This window comes from Microtus oregoni, unplaced genomic scaffold (assembly GCF_018167655.1).
Source record: "Microtus oregoni isolate MIOR12 unplaced genomic scaffold, Mior012 000044F_ref0000062, whole genome shotgun sequence".
Classification (NCBI taxonomy): domain Eukaryota; kingdom Metazoa; phylum Chordata; class Mammalia; order Rodentia; family Cricetidae; genus Microtus; species Microtus oregoni.
The window spans coordinates 16,015,236-16,035,541 of NW_024543218.1; the positions used below are offsets into that span (position 1 = coordinate 16,015,236).

At 37.8% G+C, this 20,306-nt stretch overlaps 1 protein-coding gene across 2 annotated transcripts in view; it reads left to right on the forward strand.

The window, feature by feature from the left end:
- Positions 1-20,306, forward strand: part of LOC121434753 (semaphorin-3C) — a 151,212-nt gene that overhangs the window by 125,502 nt on the left and 5,404 nt on the right. For both annotated transcript variants that reach the window (XM_041633708.1, XM_041633709.1), the window contains 4 exons: positions 6,811-6,899; positions 9,998-10,039; positions 13,342-13,499; positions 18,610-18,677. In XM_041633708.1, the coding sequence (XP_041489642.1) occupies positions 6,811-6,899; positions 9,998-10,039; positions 13,342-13,499; positions 18,610-18,677 (357 nt within the window). The remainder of the gene's footprint in view (positions 1-6,810; positions 6,900-9,997; positions 10,040-13,341; positions 13,500-18,609; positions 18,678-20,306) is intronic.

Below are 20,306 nucleotides of genomic sequence, written 5' to 3' on the forward strand. Positions count from 1 at the left end.
TCTCCTAAATCGAACTCATTATTATTGTAGGGACCATACTATTGCTTTGACGTTGACTATGATAGGTCTTTCTCTCTGGTTGCTGGGCTTAGACTCTGTATGTAAACCAATCTAGTTTTGCAGAAAAACAGCTGCACGCTATTTCCTGATCCTTGATAAACGAGGTTACTGATTTTTCTTTAAGTTCGATCTAAACAAGGTCTTAACTTTCAAATATGACCTACATAAATCTCAGTCTTTATTAACATCAAGGTGTTAATAAAATCAGAGTGAGGCTAGCATTTTGGTTTCCAATAACACTGCTTCCCTTCTTCCCTACCAACAAGTGCAGAACCTCCACTGTCTCCTTCCCAGTCATCTCAGCCCACACAGACCTCAACCAGCTAAAAGACAGCCCACCCCTGCTCTGCTGCTCCAATTCCTGTATGTGTGATCTCCATGCTGCCCTTGCACTCCCAGAACCTCTTGTGGGAAATTGACCCAAGGCAGGAAGTGCGGAGATCCCGAAAGTTAGCACGTGAGGATCCTGGGCCACATGATCTACAAAAGAGTCATCTCTGGGCTGGCAGGATGGGTCAGCGGGAAAGGACAGGTGTGTCCAAGCCAGAGGGTCCACGTTGGATTCTTACAAAGCATATGGTAATCAGAGGAAATGGAGTTCTGCAAGGTGTCCTCTGACCACCTCACTTACATGTGGCGAGTGTGCATTCTGAGTGCTCATATGTAATTAACTAAAACAGGAAGAGGTCCTCAAATAGCCTACCATTCTTACATTGTTCACTCTGGGAAATTTCTCCAACAGCCTTGATTCCATTGGCCAATGGTCATAAGCGCCCTCCAGAAAGGTTTTCCTCTTATTTCTTCCAAAAGTGTTTGCGGTACCTTTTTCCTTATTGCCATATCCACTTTAACTTTCATCAAAACAGTAATTTTGCAGACTGGGTATTCTTGTAGAACTTCATAAGTCATATGTTTGCCTGATTTTTTTTATGTATCTAAAATTTATTGATTGTAATGTTACATAGAAGTTTACACAATGTTTGTATTATAGAGTACATAAGTTATTTCATACATTAATTACAAATGTGTTATTTCAGCTTAATTTATACAACTGGAAAGAAGATTTCATGAATCTTTATCAAAATTGATTTGGTGGTTCCACTTATGATGGATATAGATCAACTACAAAGAAGTTAAATACATTTTTATACTGTTTGTCACTTGGGAGTCTCATGCATTTGAGCAGGCATATATTTTTCTCTAAGCTTATACATATGTAGTGCTTCTAAAAATTCCTGCTGTGATTTAACATGGGAAACAACATGTGTATTTTTGGTAAACTCTGTAGGTGACTTTGGCTGAGGTAATCTGAAGGCCAGATATTTGAAAGTACGTAATTGAGCATGGCTAGGGATGCTAAAAGGCCAAGTAAAATGAAATGCTATTAGCAAATGAAACTTAAAATCAAGGAATCCTTTTCTACTTATTTTTCTTATAAGGCAGAGAAATACTATAACTTTCTGAAAAGTTCTTTGTGCCAATAAAATCCTTTTTAATTTAGGTACACCAGATACATTCACAGCTGTGTGACCCTATACACTCTTGCATCATCAAACAAAAAAAAAAAAATATACTGTGAAGTTAGCTTGGATGGGTACTGCCGCCCCAAGTGTGTCCCCTTAAATGGAGACGCTTAAGATGCTATTTACGGCCAAGGATGTGTCAGTCAGGACCTGTGTGGCTGGTGCTGGGGCTTCAATCATCTGCCAGGAGTGGGGGAGAATAATATCTGTTTTTCTGTATTATTTTCCAATTATAAAAGTAGGAAGAAAAGAATACAGCAGCAGTGATTTGGTAATCAAGCGGGAAAGTGGCTCCCACTTGGACTGGATGTTTAACCAGGCTGCAAATGAGGCAGCCACTTGATTAGACCCAGTTTTTGAAGCTGCGGGGGTTGGCGCACTCCCTTCCAGTCTACAAAGCTTCCACTTGCCTGAACTTTTCAGTTTTTGCTTGGCTTTACCCTTCTGTTCTGTCCAAAGATGAATTGAATGTCAAAAATATGAGGGCATGTTTGAACACATCTGCTTATTGTTTAATAATGTTTGATTTTAAAAATAAATGCTAGAACTTACATGACAATTACCTAAAGTCACATACAATGCTGCAGTGTTTGACACCCTGGGTCACTGAGCTGAAAAGAGAAAAAGCAGGAAGAGATCAGCATTCAATTTGGGATTGTATGTCTTTTCTCAAGTGAGTATGGCACCTTCTTCCTTGATGTGAATGATTATTGATTACCTCGCTCTCAGAATCACAACTGTGTGAGCAATTTGTAGGGTAGGGTGAAAAATAAAACCCAGTGTCCCTGTCTAAAAAAAAATATAAGTAAATAAGACTTTTAAAGAGGCTGTAAAAGGGCATTAAATCAAGCTTCTTGCCTCCCTAACCACAGGTGCCTATGTGATTGTGTCAGTGACACAGGGAGGTAGCCAGCTTGGCTAGAATTCTTTCAGGAGTTAACAACCTCTGGGAGGGGGAGGGTCTAGATCTGATTAACATGGCCTTGTTCCTCCATTCCAAAGGCAAGCACAGCTTGTTTCCCGGGAAACCTGAGGACTTCAGTTAATGTGTAACCAGGGGCTAAATACCAGTGCTGACTCCAGTGACCTGCTGAGTAATGACCTCTGCTTCAGGACTTGCTTTAGACAGCCAGCACCTACTGTGTGACACCTGCAGGCTGGCCTCCAGCGTAGGGACAGACAGAAGAGCTGTTGAACCATTATTGCTGTGCTCCCTTACATTACATTCTCAAAGAAATCTAGATAGCATAAAATAAACAGTTAGAAAGGATGCTTATTTAGGGAGGCTTCTTTAGATACTTAATAAACAAAAGGAAATTAAATCAGCACTGTGTGTTGATCATTCTGCTGTTATCTTTGTGTGAAGATTGACATCATGGAAATCACTTTTAAGATTTGTCTTGGTTACTCCCACATATCCTCAGTGATTTAATTGATTCAGGGATCTTCATCTACATGAAAACAAAAGCTACTTCGATGACGGCCAAGTTTAGTGGGTGAGCTACAGAGAGGCAAAGAGGTTTCACCTGCTGAGGGTAGCCTATGTACCGGACCACACATGGTTTTAAATGGTTTCTATATTCCTATTTCTCAGTCAGAACTCAACTAAAAAATGGCCATACACCTTCCCCCCGGCTAATTAAAGCAACAGAAGACTTTCATTTGGGAATTTAGGAGGCAGAAGTTCATTGTAGCATCTTTCGGCTCTGCTTTTTATGTTGCTACTACCTCTCCAAGGGAGTTTCTTGTATAGCAAATGGAATGATTCTAGCAGAGCTGTGTGCAAGAATTTATTACCCCATGAAAGAGACTCATGCTGGGACTTCTGTATTTGCCCACTCCTTGGATGCTCTTATGGGATATCTTGCATGTAGTGGGTAACGAACAGAGGCGTTTTTTACTATGAAGACTGAGAATGGAAGAGATGTTCCCAAAAGCTGCCTGTTGATATTAATACGAGAAGGGAAAATGATTCGGCATAGTTGTAGTGACCGGCAACTACTGCAAAAGTGTCGTTATTGACTCTGTTGACATGGAAGTCAACTGAAGCTGAGGAAAAGGAGTGGAAGGCAGCTTCACTGTAACTCTCTTGTGGGCGCGCGACATCTCCTAAGATAAAAGAACCACGAAGAGAGGATTTATACTAGTGCATCCTGCCAAAGAAAACTATTCTGAGCACCCCAAAAAGGAAGATATCTGATAACTACATTTTCTTCAAAAGAAAAGGGACAGAGATGGCTTTATGTGGATGTCAACACTGGGAGCTTCATGACAATTCTGGAATGTACATCTCATAATGACTAACATTTTATGTGAGCACAGGACTTAAAGACCCATAAACTCTAGACCGAACACTTGAGTATTATCTCTATTTTTTCTTTTATCTCCTCTGTCTGACTGAGTGGAGACCCTCAATAATTTTTTTTTTTTACCAAGTTAATGAGGTCAAATGAATGGCAGATAAACCAAATATATTTTATGGTGAATTATACAGCCTAAGATACTGCAAAAATATTTTCCATGTTCATCAGTACCAGATAAATTTTCTAAAATCTAAAATAAAAAAGCAAAAGGCAAATTATATCCTACTTTTTATTATGAGTGAGTCAAATACATGTTCTTTGCCATAATTTGTCAGCTAATATTACAGTTCTTTTTCTATTTTATCAGTGGGTAAATGAAGTACCTTTACCAGAAACCTTTTTGAAGAGATTGATAATTCGTTAAAACCTTTGCTCTCCTAGAATACTAACACATTATAAGAAGAAATTAAGAGGCATATAACTCATCTGAGAATATTCAACCATTTTTCTTTGATATTGCAAAGCAGATACTGTGCACATATTTTCTAAACTGCATGGCAATTTGATAGGGTTATGCATTATGGAACTGCTAAAGCAAGCAACTTTTCAGAGCCGTTATGTCTTTGAGAGACACTGTGATCAAGATACACTACACTTTAAAGTAATTCTTGTGGCTTGGTCTCCAAAGCCTCTCCTCGTCCTCTGCTCTTGGAGGATGCTGCCAATAAAGGCAAGGATGCTAACAGTCCTTACACACTAGAAAAGACTATAACCTCGAGCATTACATAATCTATCTGATTGGATACGCTCATTCCTGTCCTGACTTCTTTAAACCCTTAGGATCAGTGACTCACATACTCAAAAAGTAGCATCTGCGTACATATACATGCACACCCACAAACATAGACACATACACTCAGACACCCATGAGAGCAGCAGTAGGGGAGGAAAACTACACATTTTTCTTTAAACTGTCATAATCTCAAGGTTCTCCGATTAGGGATTTTGGTTCTATGATATTCTTCTAGCTGTCTACACTGATCATTTTAATGTGTTGTCATTTGAAATTGAGGAACATTTGTAACCACAATCATCCATTTTCCATTATGACATCTTTGTGTAGCATCTCTAAGAGGTTTCTTAGTACAATTTTCTATTTATATTACCTCTAGAACAAAATACCCCAAATCATCACATGGGTTGAGTTAATGAAGCTCCTGAGAGAAGCAGAATTAGTTTGTGAATTCCACCTGGAGTATTCGGTGCTCTGGGACCCTCATTAAGTTTTAGCTTGTTTCAGCAGTGAATTGTAGTCACAGAATGAACTTAAAAATTTCTACCATCAGCCGGGCGGTGGTGGCGCACGCCTTTAATCCCAGCACTCGGGAGGCAGAGGCAGGCGGATCTCTGTGAGTTCGAGACCAGCCTGGTCTACAAGAGCTAGTTCCAGGAGAGGCTCCAAAACCACAGAGAAACCCTGTCTCGAAAAACCAAAAAAAAAAAAAAAAATTCTACCATCAACCTCTCATATGTTGCATCCTCATAGTCTAGCAACTGTTCAGAAAGCACCAAGTCCCACTGTTCCTGACATCTTTCAGGAGTTGTCTTTCTTTTTTAAAATCATTGTACCATTTTGTAAGCCATGATTTTTTAAGTAAGAACTTTTGAGAATCTTTCGATAAGGTTTATAAAATGGGAATTGGAAACACAAATAGGATATTTTATGTCAAATTCACTCTTATTTGTAGACTGGCAACCAGTGTTAAGGTTTAAGATTTGTAGTATCAATACCTAAATGATTGCTAGCTAAAAAATTCTGCACAGTTGACTTCTACTTAACTTTTCTCACGGACATTTCTCAAAACAATTTAAAAAAACCCAGCCATCTTATTTGCTGATGGTAGATAATTAAAAGTTTATTGTCACAACTAAGAGTATTTTTAACTTGATATTATCATGCAGCTTATGAATTATTTTAAGAGCAACTCTTTTCATTATCTTATTGTTAAATCTTAACTAGTTTTTTCAAATCTAACATTCATGTAATTGGGTAAAGCAAAAAATCATATGCATAAAAGTGTTTACATAACTATGGAACAATCTGAATTATCTTACCCTAAGGACCATTTTCTGCACTGTTATGAACTGCATACTGTTATTATTCAGCATGGCTGCAGGATACAAGAACATTTTCACTTTATATTACTTTGGACCACATAATTTCATTTTTTTCCCTATATTTTAAGAACATGTCAAATTATAATTAAAATCATATCAGTATGATTATTCTATAAATGGTACCCATGCCTGAAATAAAACAGTTTATGTTTCTCAGTAATGTTTCCTATTAAACTGTCCATTGTAATGGGAGTGAGATATTTTACCCTATCTTACCTCAAAATCGTAGATCAATGTTTATTGTTCAGGACTAGTGACTTTATGCTATAATGATAGCCGATCATTTCTACTAAGACTTCCTCAGATAATGAAATCAATACAGGTTAAATGTTAGCAAAATGGTAGTAGGAGTATCATTTTGTAATGCTAGCTTGGAGAAATAAGGAATGTTTTTAATGACTGAACTTAATAATTTCTATTGTATTTCAAGAGTATATACTTGACTCACAAATCCTTTTACAGATTCATTTATAATTGTGCACATATGTGAGGATGGGTGCCTGACTCATACTTTTGAATTTACACGAATGTATACCCTTCCTGAGCAGCTTTGATTTTACACTAGACAAAATGAGAGATTGCTATATTTTCCTTTAGTTGTATATCTTCTCAATTTAAACATATGGGATTAGACATAAATTCAATCTGTTATTGCTTAACATGTAATCTATTTGAAGACTAGGTGCTTGTGTTAAGAATCCTTCAGGCAGTATTCTGACAGCACCTCCTGTCCCTCTCCCTTCTAGATCGGGGCACTGTGCAGAAGGTGGTAGTCCTTCCAAGCAACAGCTCTGTCAGCGGGGAGCTCATTCTGGAGGAGCTGCAAGTCTTTAAGGTTTGTCCATTACTTCTTCCTATTCATCTCAACACATGCATGATGACATCATTCCTTCACTCCTCTAGCCAGTAAAAATATCCAATGAAAGATTAAATAAACAAATGCAATAATTTTTACGAGCAGAAAAGCATCAGATAAAAGGAGAAATAGAGAACAAATATTTTTGTGAAGTATTTTCTCATACTTCAAGTTGTCTTAACATAAAAGGCTAACATTTTTTTCCAACTGTCATCACAATTCAAAGAAATTTGGTCGTCATTATTTTTAATAAATGAGCCGCTATGGCCAAGGTCTTGAATAGTTTGTCATGCCCGGGTTTTTATCATTTCCCTCACAAACTACTGTAACTTGAATGCCTTCAGATTACTGATTGCAGATAAGCTTCCTCATATTTTTGCAAACCAGTCATAAATAAAAAACCTGCTGTTGTTTGATTGCTTTCCATTCAAAGGCCACTCTGGTTGAATCAAACCAATGTTCCTTCTTGGTTGGCACTTGAAGCCTCTGTCCTTACTTGAGATTTCACTATATTGTTCTCCTTGAATTGGGGTAAAGAAAGAAAAAGAGAGAAAGAAAGAAAGGAAGGAAGGAAGGAAAGAAAGAAAGAAAGAAAGAAAGGAAAGAAAGAAAAGAAAAGAAAAGCAAAAGTATACACAGAATCTCTCTCTAAGGTCTCTGCCAGTCAGGACACATGCCCAGAGGCCCTTTCCTTCTTCCTCCTTTTAACTAGAGCTTGTCACTGTCACTGCAATCCGGTCTCCAGCTTGGGACCTTGCTACCTCAGTTTCCCAGTGCTGTGATTACAGAGGAGGCCACTAAGTCCAGCCACTCTTTCCTCTAGTTATCTGGGAACCAGCAGAACTGGTTTCCTGCCTTGCTGGTTTCCTAGGGTGGCTACTACTGTTACACGTGTCCTTCTTACCTGCATTTGGAAACTGAAGAGATAGGCAGCTAAAGAACTGCATGGAAACCTTGGCCTGGATTCAATCCTTTCCTAGACAGTATTTACACCTAAGTCAATTAAGACACCATGGCTCCTGGAGCACAGAACTGGCCACTCCCTGATTTTACTCAGTGGTACCTCAGACCTCCCAGCAGCAGACAGAACAGCTCTGGTCCAGTTAGCTGTCTTGCTTAGCTGATCTGACTTGGAATGTATTGACTCATTAATTAATATCATTATTGTGGTTACTAAAACTATTGGTTTTATAAGCATTTAATTGCTTAAGATACAAGTCCATTAGATTGCATCATTAAAACTTTAAATTAAAAAATGTACCAAAGAATGGAATGTAATATAAGTCAGAGGCACACCAGCTACTTTCCAGTGTGTTATTAAATTTATCACTTTAAATATTTGATGCTAACTTGCACTAGGTTCTTTGTGACTAGCACATTAAAATTATGCCCATCGGGTAAATGTTTTACATCCTTGGCTTTGTAAAGAAGTTGAGGGCTTCACTGTATTAACTAAAATTGGAGTACACATTATGCTTTTTTTTTTCCTCATGCAACCAACTAGGAACAAGTTGGTGATTCCTGAAGATGACAAAAAGTTACATAGTGCAAACACCTCATTTTTAATACTGCAGTATCTTTCTGGTTATCGGGCAATGTTTAATGAAGTGAGTTTGACACACGTCTAAACATGTATGTTATGGAAGAGCCGTAAAGGCATGCACATTATTCTGATCAAGTAAGAACTATGTATGGGCTGTTACATGACGTGCTCTGTGGTTATCATCAAGGGGAAGAAACTCTCGGTGAAAATACACAGACAGTCATGATGCATGCAGGAGATGTCGTTCTAAAAGGTGTTGGAACTTCCTTACTGATGCCTGTGTGGTTTTCTGATAGAACAGAGCCAAAAGACGCTCTTGGCAGATGCAGTCACTGTCTTTGGCATGTGTTTGTGTCTCATTTCTGAGGTGAGGTAAAAGTGATTGAGTGTGCATGATATATTGCAATGGTCATGAAAGGAAATAATGGATTTATGTAGGAAAAGATTCCTTAATTACATATCATATGGAAATGCTGTAGAGATATTAGTGTAACTTTTGAAAGAATAGGCAGACTTACTACACAGAACAGAAGCATAATGTCTTTCTTTAATCCTACAATCATGTTTGCTGAGTGTCTATTTACAAAAGGCTTACATTGAACTCAGATACAACTCCGCTAGTGGATCTGGTGACTGTAAACAGTCACATCTGTCACCTCTGTACGTGTGTATGTTAAAAAAGGATAACAAAAATTGTTGCCACTGAGAATTAGTGATGTCTGCTTTTATTTCATCTTAAATGGTTAAAAACCTATACAATCCAAAAAAAAAAAAAAGCTATAGTGTTGGGAATAATTTAATTTCAGAGATTGCCTCTGCTTAAATCATCTAAGTCTTCGTGGATCACTATCAGGTTACCAGAAATTTAAGTTTAAAACTAATTATAATAGTTAGGAAGTAAAGTTATCAAGTGGCTTTCAGAAAAATTATCTTTTCAGTGTACAAAAAATTACCTTTGCCATGCAGAAAAAATGCCTTTGCAAAGACCAAAGATTTTAGATTCTTGAACAACTGATTTTAAAATTACAGATATTATAATTATTATAACTGATTTTATAATTTTACAAAAAAGAGGCCTTTCTATCTATGTATGTTTTTGTTTCACCAGTGAGAACTCAATAGCATGGTTCAGTCTTATACATTGTAAACAACCCTTGTTGGGAGCAGAATAATGATTCCTGAAGACTGTGTTGTGAAGTTCTCCCTATCATCACTATCACCCACCTACACACCCAGATCCAACCCTCAACTCGATGTCCCAAATACATCTTTCAGTTATCTCACTTGGCAGTGCATCTTAAGGCCTTTTGTGTTAAGTGTCTGTAAAGCCATTCCTTATTTCGGGTTCAGGCACCTGTTATGTTACACAGCAAGTCCAGTCTTAGCCCCAAAGAAGAAAGGAAGTTTACAGAGAGATCATGAACTAAGGGAAAAATAGGGCATTTTGAATTTTTTTTACAAAATTTGAATTTTTACATTCAAAATTGCTTTTCAGATCATATGAGCAACTAATATACATTTTCTAATCTTTTAGAATCATGTTCCCATAACAACAATGAAAATTTCATCTAAGAAGGTAAGAACTAGCCCATTTGTTTTGCATAAATTTAATGAAAGAAGATCATATATGCTGAAAGGCATTCCAGAGTATTGTATTTGCCATACCTTCAACTATTAGGGCATGTGAGATTCATTCACTATGATAAAAATTAGCATTCTGAAAATAGAACTTAACATAATGCTTGGCTTTTGTAAATCAAGGCTTTCCTACCAGCGAGGAGTGATCTACCCACTTCTGCTTTCCTGATATCATCATATCTTTGAAGTAATCATGCAATGCTATATCCTAAGATTTATACATATATCTACAAAACCCTTAATATAACGCTATCTGTGCATTTGAGGAAGGACTGAGTGCTGGCAATTGACAAGAGCTAGCTAATCTATGTTCTTCCTGAACATGAAAATACTCAACGATCATGAACAGTTGACGACAATTCTAGTTTTTCTATGTCTTTGATGTATTCTGTTCCAATTCCCATAGGTAGTATCTTAAAGCAAAGCCTAAGAGCGACCTCCCTAGAGTCAGATTGAGACAGCTTTGCATGCATTTGAATTTTCACTTGACTATAAATTACTGGCAAGTTCTTTAACTTCCCTGACCTAAGCTTCTACATCTAGAGAGCAATGTCTTTCTCACAAGTGGTGGACGTTAGCTGCCTAGGATAAAATGACACGAGTTAGTGCTGTCTGTAAGAACCTTGGATTCTATTTTTCTTGGAGTAGATACCAAAGACTTCAGATGCTTGAGCAACTGATTTTCTAATTGCTGTGCTCTTTGCCATAGCCAAGCTCCTAGAGAGACATGATGTGGTATTCATAGTCAGTCTGGTGCTCTTTGCACTTGACCAAATTTTATGAGAACAAATAAATATGACATAATGGAGTTAACGATCTCATCTGTAAAAATGTTTGCATGGAGCATAGCAAACATTTTCCCAAGTAGCAAGAAGTCATTCGTCATTTGGCTAATGTCCTATGGAGCTGATCTCAAGTCTGAATTGTCTTTGAAGCCAGCAGGGAGGCCTTTTGTTTATGATGGCTTGGTGGAAAGAGACAATATAGAAGCAAGATTCAAAATCTTCATAGTCATTTTTGTGTCATGGTAGTCGTATATAAAATGTATGCCTTGGCATATTTATGTTCAACATCTTATGCTGCAGATAGGCTAATGTGTTTCAGTGGACAGTTAGCCTCACAGCTGGGGTAGTGACTTGATTTTCTGGAACTCTGGCTTCATGAAAAACTGCAGTACACTTTGTGGTGGGAAGATTGCAGTTAGTGAAGGTGTTTAAATATCACAAATTTGATACCTTTCCTAGTCCTCAGATTGCTCATCCATCTTTAATTTACTCTTGTACCCAATTTCAAAAATATGTTGATATTACTAATAATTAAGTTATATAGAGTAGAACCGCCTTTTACCTTTTTCTCAAATAAACTAGCATTCTTAAAATACTTTCAATTAAATGAACACTGTCCCTTGCCTGCTCCCTTTAGATAGATATTTAGTTATTTAAGAAATGCGTCCTGGGACCTGAACCTCAGGGCCTCCTGCACAGCAGCCATGTTCTTCCACTGACTTTCACCCCAGTCTCCTTTCCCAAGTTTGATTTCGTGACAACAACACTTTAGCAAGTGAACAGTGTGGGCCGGGGTAGTCACTCTAGCCCAGACAAGCCTTGAGCTTTGTCACTCTCCTGCTTTAGCCTTCCAAGAAACTGGATTTACAGATCTGTGCACAGGGCCTGGTGGCAAGCATTTACATCCAGTGCTCTTGAGGGAATGACACTGACAAAACATAGGCCACAGCATTGTTTGAAAAGTATTTAAATGTCTATATGGTAATCAATCAATTTCAGATAATTTCTTTAAATTCGATTGGCATGAATAAAGTAGCTATATGAGACATGATAGTCTGAGATATGATTTATGTCATTGAAACTGAAACTACAAATTAGTAGCTTTTATTAATAATTTAATCTACTGTTGTAATTAATTCATATTCATTGTCAGTTCTTTTCCCAGGATGTATTCTGGGAATTTTATAGCTTTGTGGCATTTGAGTCTTAGAAGAATACGACAGCACAAATACAACCACATTATATAAAATTCTCAAATAATTAAAAAGTGGGCCGGGCGGTGGTGGTGCACGCCTTTAATCCCAGCACTCAGGAGGCAGAGGCAGGCAGATCTCTGTGAGTTCAAGGCCAGCCTGGTCTACAAGAGCTAGTTCCAGTACAGGAACCAAAAAAAAAAAAAAAAAACAAACAAACAAACAAAAAAAAAAACTATGGAGAAACTCTGTCTCGAAAATCGAAAATAAAATAAAATAAAAAGTAATCAGTTTTTAAAAGCATCTTAATGCCTTACAAGTGATACAGAGGGTGAACTCTATTTTTTACTTTGTAAGGATAATGAAGATGGGTAGACAAAGAAGAAATGTTTTGAAGGCATGCTTACATGTAAACTCTTGTATTTGGGCTGGTGAAATGGCCTAGTGACTAAGAATTCTTGCCAGTCAAACGTGGACTTGAGTTTGCGTCACAGCAACCACATTAAATAGCATGAGGGGGGCATGAGCATGGCTGTAGCATAGGGGGACGGGGAGGAACACTGGGGCTTGCTAGATGACAGCACATCTCAAAGGAATATGGCAGAGTGCAATAGAACCAAACGATCAGTGTCCTTCTTTCCACGTTCACGAGCACACAGGTACACACAGAGGTGCATATGTCACCAGCACACACATACAAGCCCAGATTCATATTTACATAAAAAAATAAACATTGGATTATTCGTTTTTCATATAACCTTAAAGTAGCTTTAATAAGTAATACGTAACTTTCAAAGCCACGTATTCAACTGTTTTCACTTTTAGTGTGACTGATTATCTCGTCTGTTTTCTTCTAAACAAAATGTCTTCTATTTCAAAATTAAAGTGTGCTGCTGTACTTGAAAAACATGAAAGCTTGCGATTTGCTAAGAGACAGAAGTCAAAGGAAAAAGAAAACATCATAATTTAAGTAAGCAATATATTAGCTCAAATCTGAGAGAACAAGGAATCCCAATGTTTAAAACAGATTAACATCTCTATGGTGCACTGGGAGCACTGTTATTGTTAGTAGAAAGTGGTGATGTTATAGGCTTACTAAGGGAAGGAAAATTCTACTTATTTTGGCTTCATACCCTCTTTGCTTCTTGTTTTGAGTGTTTCTAAATAAATCCATGGGTTTGTGGTCATATATTATAATGTGTTCCTGCTGAAAGTCTTCAGATTTCCACATCTGAACTAGATCATCGTGATTCTCCTTACAGCAACAGTTGTATGTGAGCTCCAATGAGGGGATTTCCCAGTTGTCTCTGCACCGCTGTCACGTCTATGGCACAGCCTGTGCGGACTGCTGCCTAGCTAGGGACCCCTACTGTGCGTGGGATGGCCACTCCTGCTCCAGGTTCTACCCGACTGGGAAGCGGTGAGTACCAAATGTCCACGTGAAAATCCAAAGAAACCTCACAGGGCAGTGCAGATGTGGATCAGTTCTGTGGCTGTTTTTATTTGAAAAGACAGTGCAAAATACGGCCATGTGGAGCACTACAAACAGTCTTTTGGGAAAGAAGACATCGTACTTCATGACTTCAGGTTTCACACTCTTCCTCTTTGTGGAGAACTTATGCTCTAGGACCCATCAATGTACTAGCAATGTTTAACTCTGTTTTCACGCTAGCTGATGTGTGTGTCTGCTGTGTCACGATAGCCTTGAACCCCACACTGGTAGGTGTAGCTGCATTGCTTCCTTATAACAGAGAGGTTTTGTTGTTCATGTGAGTACCAAAAAAGAGATGAATTTCAAAAGTTAAAATTTTGAATAGAACTACCTGCATCATTCTTGCCACAAGCACATTGTTCTAAGAAAGATATCAACCCGGCTTGCTTTGAAAACCTCTCGAACATGCTTCTTCCTGTTTGGGCAGTGAAAGCATGGTCGCTGGATAGGATGAGCAGTCTAAGTAAGGATGCGTTAATCCCAGAAAAGTTCAAAGTGAGTTGGAAGGGATTTCCAGTGGGAAACCTGGTGAGATAGCGGAGAATATGCAGAACTTGAATCGGATGAACTTCTAGATATTTCAATAAATGTTGAGACATAGGTTATGATGGATGAGAGCTCCAAAACCTGTTTAAAATTATAATCAGTAGAGGAAGCAAATGACTCCAGTCTTAGGAACCAATGAACTGTCCAGGAAAGCATTGGGTGGTTTCTAAGGTTTTTTTATTATATTATATTTGTATCTTATAAATAAATTTGTATTATATTATATTTGTAAATTTAATATATTTTGATCATAGTCTTCTTCTTTTTCAAGACCTTCCAGATCTTCTTCTCCTTCCTACCCACCCAACTTTAAGTTCTTTCTAAAAACACAAAACTTTAATACAACAATAAAACCAAGAGAAAAAAAACACTCCCCCCAAAAAAACCAACATACAAACAAACACAACATTGCAACCAAATAAAAGCAAACACAGAAATTTTTGGGGTTCATTATAGATGGTTTTTAAGATTTACAAGACCCAAGCCATTGCATTTTTATAAGTCAGTCATGACCCTTTTTGTCTGTTAATTCAAGAAATATTTATCCTGAGACAAAAACTTTTCAGGCGTTGTAGAAAATAGGTAAAAAACATGAACAACAACAATAAAAGACAAAAATCTGTGTTCAGGTATAAAATGTTCTGAAAAGACAGACAACCCAATGAAGCCCATGAACGTGTGAAATAATCATATGGTCTCTGGGTGTGAGAGTGGAAAGGGCGTTACATAAATGGGAAGCAGCATGTGAAAGGTTGAACGGATGACCATAGAGGGCCATGGTGGAGACAGAGAGTGAACCGAAACATCCTCTGTGGGGAACAACAGTCTAGAAGTATGCAGGGGAACACTGAAGAGACAACACAAAGCTCATGCTGCCACTTAGAAGCCTCTGAAAGGAGAAAGAAGGTTAGAAAGAAGGAAGTTTCCAATGCCAGGTGAGGTAGGACTTTATCAGTAATTTATCATCACTCAATCCCTGTGTTTGTTTAGACGGGAAGTTATCTGACTCTTAGTTCTAAAAGGTCACTAGCTGGATGTTGTTTTTATTGGCACATTGGCATTGGAAGTAGTTGGAACAAATAGGAGGACAAAGGATACAGAATGGGGTTCTAATCTAAGTCATAGAGAGGAGTGGTCAAATACTCTGTGAAGTATTCGGTGTGGAAGCATGGAGAACTAGAGCAGGAAAACAATTCCCAAGTTCTTAAAACAAGAGCACTTGGAAACACGTGAGCATCATTGTCTGAAAGTGAACCCAGTGGAAGGAGCCTGTGTGAGGGAGAGAGAAGACATTAAACCAAGCATGTCTGTGAGACACTCCGGCCAGGGTGTTGAGTAGAGAAAGAAATGTGTACTTGGAGTAAAGTGGAACAGCCTAGGCTGGATCCCCCTTCTTTACAGACAGTAGGTATGAGGAGGACTTTCAGGCTTTGAACCAGGAGTTTTAGGTCTATGTACAAAGGCTCAATAATTTCCCACATTTGGCAGAGGAGTTGGGTAGGAGCTTCAATTTCCCTTCACGTTTACATTGCAATTGTTTGTATTTGCACTGACTGAAGAGTTAAGAACCTGGACACAGAAGGTGAGGGATACAAATTTCAACCATGATCTCAAATAAATTTTATTTTTTGCAGCTACTATTGGATTTTTCAGAAGTATTTGTCACATATGTGTAAATATATTAAAAATAGTGTTTTGAAAGTGTTCCCACAGCTAAATATTTGCCAGACAATACATTTTTCCCCCGTAGACGCTCTAGAGCTAAGTATGGCATCGCCAACATCAGGGTTAGAGTCTTTGGTCTTTTAATCAGATCTGATGATGAACAAAGCTGGCTCATGTCACTTTCTCAGGAGCAAAGTGAAGTAGGGATTAGAAATTGAACAACACAACATCCTAAAGATAAATCGGTCCTTGTTTGTAATGGGAAAGAACGGAGGAGCAGAACCCCTTCCTTGCAAAGGTTTTATCTGAGGCTGATGGGAATTTTTAATTTCACAGAAGCAATGCTTTTCCAGTAAAGTGGAGTACCTTTGCATGTTTGAGATTCAGTATACATTTCAGAGGTCTCTGAGTATGTTCATATACCGCCTCGCCTGTTATACATCCTGTGACATTTTTAAGATTTATACTGAAACACGGGTTACACAGTGCCATCATTACCACCAGAAACCATGAATTTAGTCATGTTCTTTATACACAAAGTATTGACACTACCTTGCATTTGTTCACTCTTCCAATATCATGTCTAGTATTAAAACGTGCGTGCAAGTCGGAAAAGCAAAGTATCGGTTATTTAAATAACTGTTTTGACTACTATACCAGTGTCTTAATTTTACCACACACATACATCCTCTTCTTCTCCTACCCCCCCCCCCCCACACACACACACACTGGATGAGCTTTCCCATGTTCTTTTTTGGGCTAGGGCAATAGAAGATTCACTATAAATATCTATACTGTTTAGATATTCAAATTATTTCCAACTCAAGATACGCTGTGAAGAATGTAAAATGTGTTTGCAGAATGAATTGATATAGTTTTTCTATTTGTTTTCTGTAGGGACTGAAAGATAAAAATGGAAAAGACCATTTGTAGTATTTTCAGCATTCACTTTTTTATTTTCCTTTAATTACCTATTTGTAGCAAATAGCGCATTAGATGAATTCATTGTAATTAAAGCAAAAATATACCCTTTGTATGGAAGCAGAGAGGTAGAATCACAGCCAGAAAACAGTTGAATCCATACATTTACATAACATTAAACTCCGACTCAATGGTTCCTTTATTTTTTGATAACTTGATATAAAGTAAGCAATATGCGCTTTTTCTCACCACTTTGAAGTATCTGAAATGCTTACGTGTATCAATACTGCAAGACAGCTCCTGATATTATTCATCCTGAATTAAGGCGGATAGTTGGAAAATGGAAGATGGGATAATCAGTTCAAGCTTTCTAAACCCCTTTTCTGTGAAAGTAGAAAGTGATTTCATTGTTTATCCAAAAGAACTGCGAATAACGATGAAATGTCAGTGAAGCCAGCCAAAGCCAAATCCTACATGTAATGTAATATCGCGCTGCCTACCAGCATAGTTCTGTTATGCCCCAGGAATGCATTCAAGGAAACTGACACGTACCAAAGGCTCTCGCTGATCTCATCATTTAAAAAAAAAAAAAAGCTAGAGCAAGGTTTTCTATTTGAATGTCTGGAATTTGATGTGGCAAGTTCACTTTGCCTAGCTTGGGAGGTTCTATAGTGCTGACTACAGAACAAATAAATTTAGACATTGTGAAGACATTGAGTGTCTAGAAGGCTGAAAATGACCAGCTTCACCCTAAGAACAGGACCTGACACTTATTTCAGTGAAATAGTATTCTCATTCATAAATCATTTAGCTGTGTGCTTCCAATATTTAAAGTCAGTGTCCACGTGAGTTTTAGTGGTGACTGCACCTATGCAACTAGTCTCTTTGGGGTCACTCATCTCCATTACGAAGTCAACATTAAGAGAACTGAACCTTCGTGAACCTGGGACTCAAGAAGTGAAATCATTAATGAGCAAATACTATAAAGTTTTATGTAACTAATTTTCAGTTTACAAAAGTTACACATTTTTTAAAATGCTTTTTACATTAGGATATTCCAATTAATAATCTATTTACTTGGAGATGATGCCTTAAAAAAAATCTCCTAATAAGTATTGTGGGGGAATGAGAAACTGTTATATCCCCTAAACTCAATGTTGCTATTAAACAAATATCAGCATCATTAACATATTAATATTGTTGTCTATAGGGTAAGGCATTATATCTGCATCTCATTTTCTAAAAGTTTTCATATGTGACTACATAGCAATAAGTATACTATTATACATATATAATATAGATACACATGCATGAGAGAAAATGTAGTAAATATAGAAAAAAGTACATATAAACATCTTAGAATTCACTGTACACATATACATTGAAAACCTGAAACTCTTTTAAGTAAAAGATTATTTCCTTTGTATTCAGCATTCCTATTTATGTTTCAAAAAAACTTAAAACATCCACAGAGCACTTTCTTTTAAACAAAAGTGTGTTTATTTAAACGAAACTTTTAAAAGAAGAAAAAAGGTGTTGTGTTTACCATTCAGCAGTTTTTGATTTAGTGCATTTTGGGTTACCATCTATGAAATAAAATGTGATACAGTTATTAAGACAATCCAGCATCCACCTGGGAGTGATGATGTATCCTGGCATCTTTGTGACTGTCCCATCACAGATGATAGATAGAGGAGGCCCTACTACATCTAGAGGGAGAATGGTTCCACCTGTCACTCATGCACGGTGAATAGTCTGGGTGCTGTGTGAGATAATGAGACTTCCTCTCTGCTTTCTAAATTAAAGCTCTGGCAATCAAGAGGCCACAAAGATTAAAACTGGGTGCTTTTAATGTAGCGTAATTGTCGATAATGCCCATCCTTTTAACATTTTCCTGCACTTCTAGGAGGAGCCGAAGACAAGACGTGAGACACGGGAATCCACTGACACAATGCCGAGGGTTCAATCTAAAAGGTATTAAAAGGGGGCAGGTGGTAACCATGGTGAAGAGTAGCATCATTCTCCTCTCATTAAGTAAGGCCCTCCACTCAGGTCATTTACTTGAGAGCACGGCATCATTCTGCCTCCCGTTGAGTAAGGCCCTCGACTCAAGTTGAGACTTCTTTCTGAAGCAAAGATTTTACTTTTAAAATTGTCTAACAAGTTACACATTAAAGACTATTTTACTGAAGAAAATATCATAAGAAAATATTTATGATTTTAATTAATTTGAATCATAGACCTCCATACTGTTTAGAACATTCGCACTGTGGGACCATCTGCCAGGTGTCTCAGGATGCTTACTGTCTTCCCAAACATAATCAATGCATTTATTAAATATTTGCTAAGCATCCCTTTCCCCTAGTGCCTGCCAGTAGCCATCCTACTTTCTTCAGAGTTTGTCTATTTTAGACATTCGGTGTGATGGAATCACATAGGATCTGTGATGCTATCTATGCCTAGTTCTTTTCATGTTTTCAGAGTCCCTTTACTCTTTAACATATGTTTTTTCCTATTTATAAAATTTATTATATATATCATAATTCATATATTCATTATATATATATATATATATATATCACATTTTGTGTATTTGCTCATCCTTTTGTGGAGACATGTACAGCTCCCAGTATTAAAGATGCAGAGAATAATCCTTCAGAGATCTAGGTTGAGACTCAGCTGCGGGTCTGCCCCTTTTACAGTTTACCCAAGCCCTTTCTCTCTGTCCTGACAAAGAGATGCCATGTTGTTAAACTTTATGGAACCCTTCCCTTCCATCCACTTCAAACAGCTTTCTCTGACTCACCTGGTGCTTCAGGCTTATTATTTTAAAGATAAAACAGACTGAAACGAAGAGTAACCCCAGCATCCAGGTCTACGAGGCAGCAGACCCCGAGTTCTATATACCTAGGCTGGAGACTAACCTTACACTGACCAGCCACCAGGGCCTGGGCCTTCATTTAGTACAGCAGGGCATTCCTGTTCCTTGTTATGGTAACTCCAAGATGCAACAACAAGTTAGGTCATCTAAATTAGGGAATTCATCCACTTTGCCATTTGCTATTCATGGAGCATTTTCATAAACATCATGTCAGCTCCTGTTTAACATGCTCCTCGTCGCAGTGCTGAGAGCAGTGACCTGAGCTAACATCAAATATCTGTGCGGGATTTAGGTCTCAGCTTCAGCTCCAGTTCTTTCTTGTGATGACCTCATCCATTTTTCAAAGTCTGTAACAACATCGATTTCTCTCACTGATTTCGGAATAAAGCTTTCTGTTTCTGTGTTTAACCTCTGCCTGATTTCACCAATGTTTCATTTGCCGTAAAACTTTTATTAAAAGTTTAAACGTTTGTAATTGGTGCTTTGGAGATGAATAGAGGAACACAGAGATGGTTTAAGTAAGTTGTCTCATGTTACGCCGCAGATAGTGTGAGTGCACATTAATTTAGCCCATGGTCCTTTTTCTGCAAAGCCTGGCTTTTCAATCATGGTATTATATAGAGTAGACATCCTGAGCTTTCAGTGTGGGCTTCTCCATCCCACACTGGATATGATTTCATGTGTGCCATAAACTGAGCACCCATTTTGTCTGGTTCATCACA